This window comes from Lycium ferocissimum, chromosome 2, assembly GCF_029784015.1.
Source record: "Lycium ferocissimum isolate CSIRO_LF1 chromosome 2, AGI_CSIRO_Lferr_CH_V1, whole genome shotgun sequence".
Taxonomy (NCBI): Eukaryota; Viridiplantae; Streptophyta; class Magnoliopsida; order Solanales; family Solanaceae; genus Lycium; species Lycium ferocissimum.
The window spans coordinates 49,831,803-49,841,341 of NC_081343.1; the positions used below are offsets into that span (position 1 = coordinate 49,831,803).

Here is a 9,539-nt window from a genome sequence, read left to right on the forward strand (position 1 = left end):
AATAAGTGTCACCTTAATCAATTTTTTTTATTCCATAATAAGCGTTATTTTAGAAAATTAAGATATAAATTGATTATTTTTTTTAAATTTTACCCTTAAATAATAAAATAACATAATTGAAAAAGTCACATAATAACTTAATATTATTGAATTTTTAATGTTAAAAAATTTACTTCTTGTGCATGCTCTAATCAAAAAGTAAAAATAATTTATTTTTATTATATAAGGGTAATTTGATAAATTTCACATTGCATGATAAAATTTTACTAAAATATAATAGAAAAAAATAATTAATTGTTTGTTAGAAATTCTAAAGCTATAAATAATTTGAGAATATAATCGCGTTTAAGACAGAGGGAGTAGTCTCTGTACACTTACTCAGTCTCATATCCCAATAACAAACCACGAGCATTTTCTTTAACATTTGCATCACTCCACACACTATCTTACCCTATACTTCCGCTCTCTAGAAACTTTTTTTTCTTTTTCAAGAAAATCTAGTGAAAATACACCAAAGATCTTCCTGATCTTCTCTTCTTGATTTGGGTATGTTCAAAATTCTTTCTTTTTTTAGAGTTACTGCTTATCTTTGAAGAGGTTTGTGTGTTTGATGTAGATTGTGTTGTTTTTCTTCTTTTTGGGTTTTATTTGCTTTGATGTTATGTTGGTATTTGTGTTCTTGGTTTGTTTTTTATGGTTAACCTGCTTGTTGGGTGAGTGAATAAGGGGAAAAAGGTAATTTTTGAGGTTTTGTTCTTGCTTTTCAGATTCATTGTGGTTGTATTGATTCATTCTTGTGAAGTGTATTCATTTGTGTGGATCTTTGTGTGTATCATAGAGGGGAGATCTCCTTTTGATGAGTTTTTGCATCAATTAGTGATCTTTTTAGCTTCTGTGATTTGGTGGTAATTAGAATCTAAAGCTTGTTTGAGTTTTCATTGCATTTTTAGTGTGAGTCTCATTGGTATATACATGTTAATGAAGAAAAGCTCATGGGCATCAAGGAATTTTATGCTAGCCTTAGTTTATAAAAGATGAGCTTCTTCTTGAAGGAAGCTTTATAGGTTCTGCTAGTTAATTTCTATGAGCTTCTAAAATGTTAGTAGAATGGTTTTAGGTGATTCTCTTTCTTGTATGGTTTTGACTTTTGATTCATAATTATCATTAAAGATGAGCTATTGGTGGGCTTATTTTGATTTTTTGGTGCTATGCTTGCTTCCTGACAGTGGCTTGGATTGAAGACTACAATACATTGCACTGGACCGATCAACATGCCGTGGGCATTTTCTTCTTTGAGTTACATTGTGAAGTGTGTGCGCTTGGTGGTATTCTTTCGCGTAATTCTGTAACCCATTTTACTTGGTGAGTATAGCCTCTTTTATTTCCTAAATCTCTATCTGTTTCTTCATATAAGCCCTAAGATTTTATTTGTAAATGTGTAGAATAAGATAATTTTAGTTGATTTGATAATAGAGAAATGGATATTAAAGTTGTATACCTCTAGTGTTACTCTGGTGACAAACTCATTAATCTTTCAGTGGTTTTGCCTTGGTCACTTGAGAAATTAGCTGGTGCTTGTATTGATGTTCTTTAATATTTTATTGTATTGATGTTCTTTAATGTTTTATTCATTTTTGCTTGTTTGGTATGACAGATTGCGAGATCTCTATATTTTCTGTCTTGTGATATTTCTTGAAACTAAAGTCCATTTGGAGGGTGAGAATGTACATTGCGATTACCTTGAAGAGATACAGAGCAGTCAAAGAAGCTGGTGAGATTAAAATGCATGTGGGGAGTGTTGCTTATTACCAATTGATGCTAGTTTGTCAGGTAATTGTTCTTTTAGCTTGAACTCAAGTTTTGTCGATTATATTGGTATTCACTCTACTGCACTGGTATCCAACTAAAGTTGTACTGTTAAAAGAAGATAGAAACCAAGCAACTATAAGTCTATAACTTAATTGAATGCAATACAGGAAGATGCTTTTTCGTCTTACAGTTTTCTGTTATGTTCTGACTGGTATTCTGCGCTGGGTGCATGATCTCCTACTCATAGGATTTATAAAGACTTGGTTTAAACCTTTATAAAAATGTTAACATTATTGCCTCTTTTTATCAATATTGACTTCATCACTAAGGTAAAGTACAGATTATTTTATATCCTCAATGTAGTATACTGCTGTATATTCCATACGCATCTTGAGATCCATACAAATGACTGCCTCATAGTAATGTATTGAGATTTAACTTTTGTATCCCTTCTATATATGCTCCTCCTAACCACTTGTGTATAATGGTTCAATTCAACCTCAAGAAAAATAAAGTAGTTGGATTATTTTCTGGGCATATGGTTTCCTTGTTTTATTTTATCTTGTTCTTCGTTTCAAGTTTCTGTTCCAAATTCATCACCACGCAATGATATGTATTTTTGGTTTTTTTTTTTTTTTTTTGTGAAATTACAGGCTGAGTATTTCCGTCAGTTGCTTAAACCTGTAACGTAGTCTGGTCAAGTGAAAGCTTGGGGAGGTTGGGATTGCTTGCTTCTTGTTGCTCTTATTCAGCAAAGCCTGTGGAAGTTGGGATTTGTTGGCTCTCTTCAGTGTATAAGAAATCAGAATGACCTCATTAAGCACTGAGTGTGGTTACTGTTGATTGGAATTCTCAGTGCGCTTTTACTACAACTAATACACCTTGAACTTACTCTGTTTTTTCTGTGCTTTTCGTAAATTTTAGTCATTTTTGTAGTTAAAAATTTCCAATTGGAAAACACATTTCTAGTCCAGCTTAGTTACTCATGCAGAGTAACTATCAATTTTCCCCTGAAAATCCTTTTGTCTCTCTGGAAGACCAAGCAGCTGGTGGTAACATATTCGATATTCCTGCTCCATCAGTCTTTGGTACAATGGAACTTCCCACTGGTTTGAGATCTTCTGTGCCCTTTCATGGTTTCGAATTTCAGTCCTCTGAGGCATGTCCAAAGAATTTCATCATCTTTGATCAGACCGATTACCGGAGCCAGATCATGTACCACCCTGCCATGGCTTCCAAGTTTCCATATCCTGATTTGAATTATAATGCAACTTGCTTCCAACACGGGATGGAGAGAAAAATTGCAATTGCAAATAATGAGAATACAGAAGTTTCTTCTTCATATCTGAAGGAAGATTCAGCCGATATAAATGCATTACTCAGCTTGGAAGAGGAAGAACACGAGGAATATGACCATGAAGAGGTCAGCACCGCACGCACCAATGCGAACTATGGAAGCAGTTCCCCTGAATCGTACTCCAACTACGATTGTCAATCCAAAAAGAGCAGGACCTCTTCTTCTTTCAGGAAGTCTTCTGGCAGTAGTACTAGCAATTGCAGTGAGAGAAAACGCCGGAAACTTAAGAAGATGGTCAAGGCTTTAAAGGGAATTGTCCCTGGTGCCAGCAGGATGAATACTGTCACCGTTCTTGATGAAGCTGTCAGATACCTCAAGTCACTTAAGGTGGAAGTTCAGAAGCTTGGAGTTGAAAATTTGAAGACATTTGCTTGATCTGCTATTTGGTATGAGTAACTTCGCTTCCTTTATCACCACCGTCTCAGTTGAAGTCGTTATGAACTCTTAGTTATATCTTTTGCATATGTGAAGAACTTCTTATGCATTGATCACCTATGCGGTACTGCTCAGTTGCTGCTCTGGAGGGGAGAACATAACGTAGAATATGGTCCTTTGTCTGATGATAGGACAATAAGTCTATTTTAACCAGTCTGCTGTAGTAGCTAGCTGCTCTATCTAATTTCTCGTCCTAGCATATGTTTCCACTAGTTGCAAACTTTATTATTGTATTTGAATAATTCTCCAGTATGTCCGCTTTCTGAAACTTTCACCTATTGGAGCTATTTGTTTTTGGTTTTATTAATACGATTCTGATGGTTTAAGAGAAATGATTTGTTTAATAGATAATGGGATGATGATTACACTTTATGCAAGCGTGTTATGGTCGAATCTTTACTGTGTTGAGTGTCCTTTTATTTTAATCTTTGCACGCTGTTATCTCTTTATTACTTTTTTGTCTGTTGGAAATCATGAGACATTGGGATTATGTGTTGTGGTGTGTGATCCTGTCTGAGTCTCCGCCTTTTGCCATTTCTGCAGCTCCACTTACTTGGCTAGTGGTGTTACTGTAAAGTACACCACTTTAGTCCCTTTGGATTTGCTTTGGGCTAAGATTTGAATGATATGATTAGGCCCTCAGAATTTTATCTTTTCAAAGTTTTACCTTTTCTTTTTAGAATGAAATGCTCTAATTTTACGAAGTTACTGATTTGACACCCACTCCTAAAGGACAGTTTACTGTTGATTTGCGTCGTTTCCACCTCTTGTCCTCTTTCTCTTAGGGGTCGTTTGGTTGGAAACAAGTTATCCCAGATAACTTATCTCGGGATTAGTTATTTCATCCTCCCATAGGGATAAAATAACACTACATTTTCGGGATAACTAATCTGGGAATTAGTTATACCATCATTTTATCCCAACCAAGCGTAAGATAAATTCATCTCAAATATAATTTCGGGATTATTTATCCTTATCTCTCGTATCAAACGAGCTCTTAATCTATATCCTTTCATGGATAATAACAGCAAAGAATAACTTTTTTACTCCTCATTTTACGTGAAAGAGCTAGGAAAAAGGGGGTTAAAGCACTTAAATTTTTTGGCGATCAATTTGGACATATATGAGTTCAATGTCAAGTGCAAACCAAACCAAGTTGTAGTGAAAAAAGAAGGTTTCATAGTCACATAAAATGGAGCATGCCTTAAGACCATTATTATGTCAATATTGGGTCGGTCTCTTTTCTTTCGCAAGTATGTCTACCGTGTAAGTTTGTAAGTTCTAGTCTAAAAGACAGCTATTTATGCAATAAAATGAAATGTACATACTTGGGCCAGCTATCTTGTTTCGTTAATCATCTTAAATGGAAATGTACAAAGTATGTTCGCTTAAGGTAAATTACCAGTCTAATAATTGGACAACTGAGAAAAGAAAATTTATTAAGAAATATAGGAAATGGAAGAGAGTTGGATTTATGTGTCTTGAAAAATGCTTTACTTTATCACTTTTATATAAAACCCATACTAAAAACACCAAGCAATATTAAAAAAAAAAAAAAAAGTGGACCCACCATCTCCAAACTCATGTAAAAAAAAGTGGACCCCATATTAAAAAACAAGCAATGTCAAAAAAAAAAAAAAAAAAAAACGTGCACCCCATATTAAAAATTTAAACAATATTCATGTAATTCAAAGTATCCCCATTAAGTCAATAATGGTGGATTTATTGTCATTACATACAGATCAACCCATTAAGTAGGAAGAAATGAAATTATTATGCAATGGCTATGGACCCCATATTATTGCTTTTATATTTTTTCTTCAAAAGGTTAAGTAGCCAAACCATACAATTTCCTTTCTTTTTTTATATTAACTTTGAGATCTAATCTAGATATTTAACCTTGTTGTATTTCTTTATTCGCCATGTAATTTATTTGTTTGTTTATTTATTTATATTTTAAAATAAGATAGAATTTAATTACTTTTTCATTTTTTTTCCTTACTCTAATAATTGTGAAAAGAGATTAATGTCGTAAAAGAAAAAATAATATTAAATGGAGATCAAATAATTAATAAGGTAAACTAGTCAAATAATAATTCTAATTGACGTTTCCTTAAAAAATCGTGCAAAAGACAACATAACAAGTAAAATGTGCTAAACCAAGAATATTTATCAAAAATTAAAAAATAGTAATTCTTCATTTAAATAGAAAATCAAATTTCTACTTTGTTTCGTTTTAAACATGTAAAATTAATTTAATAATTTGAATTAGAATTATCCAAATCAAAATTTGATAAAAAATAATAAGTATTGTTTAGGTCCAATCTACATACATTAACAATAGAATATTTTACAACTTTTAAATTAATCGAATTAAAATTCAAAGTATCAACTGATGCTTAAATATTGCTATTGTTTTATCTCAAAGAGAAATCAAATTTCTACTTTGTTTCATTTTAAACATGTCAAATTAATTTAATAATTTTAATTTGAATTAGAATTATCCAAATCAAAATTTGATAAAAAATAATAAGTATTGTTTAGGTCCAATCTACATATATTAACAATAGAATATTTTACAACTTTAAATTAATCGAATTAAAATTCAAAGTATCAACTTATGCTTAAATATTGCTATTGTTTTGTCCCAAAGAAAGGAAAATAGTTTCCTTTTAAACAAGTCTTCTCTTTTAAAAAGTATTAATAAATTTTTGCAAACTTTGTATTCGTAGCAAACACTAATATAATAAAGTTTTGGATACGAGACAAATTACAATGTTATATTAATCGTGTTTTGAACATAGCATATATATATATATATATATATATATATATATATATATATATATATATATATAACACAACTATATACGCATGATACATTATAATCCAAAGTGTTGGGACCGTACGCGAGAAATCATACGCTGTCTAGTAGTAATATGAAACATGGCAATGTGGATTTTGACGTGGCTGCCAATGGTGCCATGCAAATGATAATAAGCAGCAAAGCTTTTCAGAACTTTGTTTCATCATTTAAAGACAATGATATTCCTAACCCAGATCAAACAACACCTTTTGATCCAAAATTAAATTAAGTGTTCTACAATGAATGAGAAATAAAGCTTCTTTAACATGTTAGCAGAATGGATGTGGTTCACATTTCATACAGAGAATTAATGAACCATGAAGAACAATGAAGGGGAATACAAAGTCTAATTCTTTACTTAAATTCCAAACACATTTAATCATATGCTTAACACATATGGAGATTTAGAATATCACTAATTATCTAACTCGATCAAAATTTAAACTAAACTAATCTCTGTGAAATTTGAAATAGCAGAACTAACAGCTTGTTTGGATGGTTGTTACCAATTGTATTGTACTGTGTTGTTAGTTCAACTACAATGTTTGTTTTGATTGTTACTTAAATTTTAATGTATCATATTGTTAAATTCATCGTTACTTAACGACGAAAAGTTCCATTTTATGTAACGACCAATTTGGTGTTATCGCGTCGTTACCTTTTTTTTTTAATTTTTTTAGCTCTTTCGGGATTGTTGGGCCGGGTCGCATTCGGGTATCGGGTTGGACATTGGGCTGATTTGAGTTTTTTTTTTTTTTTTTGTTTTCATCCGCGGTGTCCGTACATATTGGTCGACTAAATCCGGATTGTCTTGGGTAGTCCCACATTGGGGGGCAAAGCACTCCCTAACAATGGTGACTCCGTATCCAAGGGGGCTCGAACTGGCTGATTTGAGTTGGATTGAGCTTAAAAGGAGCTGATTTTGGAGGCTCTTTAAAGGGTCAGCAATGAGTTTAAAAGATAGCCTCATCTCAATTGTAGTCAAAACGTTAGCGAAATAGCCAATTGATTGATTTGAAATCGAACCGTTCTTTAAAATGTAAAAAAATTGAGGTAAAATTGAGATGAAATAATTATCTTATTAATTAATTATGCTTCTTGAACTTAACAAAGTAAAATATTTATTTGCAAAAGTAGACTAATTGTAATAATTAAGCTGTGAATCACTTTAAACTGATAATTTAAATTATGTACATGACTAAACACATTATTTTTTTGGGATAATATGACAAACACTTTATTTAATTAAGAAAATATTATGTAAATATGCGCGCGCGCAAACACACACTAATAAATGACAAAATAACACCGAAACTAATTAAAAAAATATTTTTAGTTTACTCTATTTATAATTCAAGAAGTTGGGTCAATTAATTAAAGACGTAGAGGGTCGAAACTGGATATCAATTATCGATACTCTACTTTTTTGAGTTAATTCCTCAGTTCGTCATTCAAAACTTATCGAAATTCTTTATGTATTTTTTGAGATAAAGTCATCTAACTTTTAAAGTGTCTCTTATAAATTAGTAATAGGTACCTGAAAATGGATTTTCATCCACCGAAAAAGTGACATGGGCATTCCATTTAATTTAGGAATTTTTACACGTTATACCTACTTCTAATACATAATTAGTGGTAATAACTACTTTTTATTTTAATTATTAATAATAACTAAATACTTTTCTAATTTAACTACTATAGCTACACAGTAACTTTCAATTACCATTCCACCAATACACCTAAAAATTAGCACCCCCAATCCCATATCCCTTTTTAATGGTAACAATATTAATCACTTAATATAAATTACCATTCTCTCTCCTTTTTCATAAATTCTTACCTTTTTTAAAAAAGGAAAAATCTATGAATGCCCAGTGAAATAGTCGTCTTCTTCCTCTCTTCACCCTTCTGCAAAAATTTCACTTCCATTCTCACCAATCAAGAAGATTCGTCGTATTCTTTCTTTTTTTTTTCAAAAAAAAAAAAAAGAAGCCTTAAAGTACTCTTCTTTCTTCTTTTAAAGTTTCAGTATATCGGTCGTCACCTCAGATTCTATTGCCTTGTGAATTATTAAAAATCACAGTAATTCGATTTTCCATTTTGTGGTATTGCAATCCGAAACGGTATTTTCAGTACGGTTATTTCGATTCAAGGCATATGTGGTCAAAGTGGGCCTCTTTCACGTTCTATCCCATCTCCTTTGTTTCGTGAAATTTTCCCTATTAGTGTTATGATTCTTCCACAAAATCAACTTGGTGGAAGTGATTGTTTTTGCTCTAGGCCGTGGTGGTGGTTATGGCGGCGCACACGAGAGAAGGGGAGAGAGAGTTTTTTAGGGTTTTGAGAAGATGAAAAATATATGTATTTGTGTATGTTCTATGATATAACTACTAATTGTTGTGGTTGGTGGTGTATTTTTGTAAGTTTTTCTATATATTTGTGTATTTTGTTCAAATTAATTCCATCAGTTCATCTAGTTTCAAATACACGGGTGACACAAATACATGGTAAGTTTCTATATATTTATGTATTTTGTTCAAATTAATCCCACCAAATATATGGGTGATGCCAATTGTTACTCACACAAATACATGAGATTTAATATAAAATACATGGGGTTTGATTGGAAACTTCAAATACATTAGTTATGCTATCAAATACATGGGTAAATAAAAAACGAAATCAATATTGAAAACTTCAAATACATTACCACTAAATACATGGGTGATGCAAATTGTTACTCACACAAATACATGATATTTAATATAAAATACATGGAGTTTGATTGGAAACTTCAAATACAATAGTTATGCTATCAAATACATGGGTAAATAAAAAACGAAATCAATATTGAAAACTTCAAATACATTGGATGTTGAATGTTTTCAAATTTTGAATTTTTTATTTTTTACGTTTGAATGTTGAAGATTGGATGAAGGAATAGAAAGCGGTTATGGAAAAGAAATCTAAAATCTGATTTTGTGGAAGATTATGGTAAAAAATATCAATTAATAACTAATTAAATGATCCCACCGTTATGACCTAAATTCAAGGTATATGTTTTCTTTTTTA

General features: G+C 31.5%; 1 protein-coding gene across 1 annotated transcript; it reads left to right on the forward strand.

The window, feature by feature from the left end:
- Positions 1 to 386: 386 nt before the first annotated feature.
- Positions 387 to 3,994, forward strand: LOC132042743 (transcription factor bHLH144). Its single transcript, XM_059433275.1, has 4 exons — positions 387 to 546; positions 1,227 to 1,362; positions 1,655 to 1,830; positions 2,463 to 3,994. The coding sequence occupies exon 4, from the start codon at positions 2,795 to 2,797 to the stop codon at positions 3,539 to 3,541; it is 747 nt and encodes a 248-aa protein (XP_059289258.1). The 5' UTR covers positions 387 to 546; positions 1,227 to 1,362; positions 1,655 to 1,830; positions 2,463 to 2,794; the 3' UTR covers positions 3,542 to 3,994.
- The last annotated feature ends 5,545 nt before the right edge of the window (positions 3,995 to 9,539 follow it).

Excerpts from the sequence above, each read along its gene's own strand:
- LOC132042743 (XM_059433275.1), top strand. The coding sequence starts at position 2,795 with ATGCAGAGTAACTATCAATTTTCCCCTGAAAATCCTTTTGTCTCTCTG.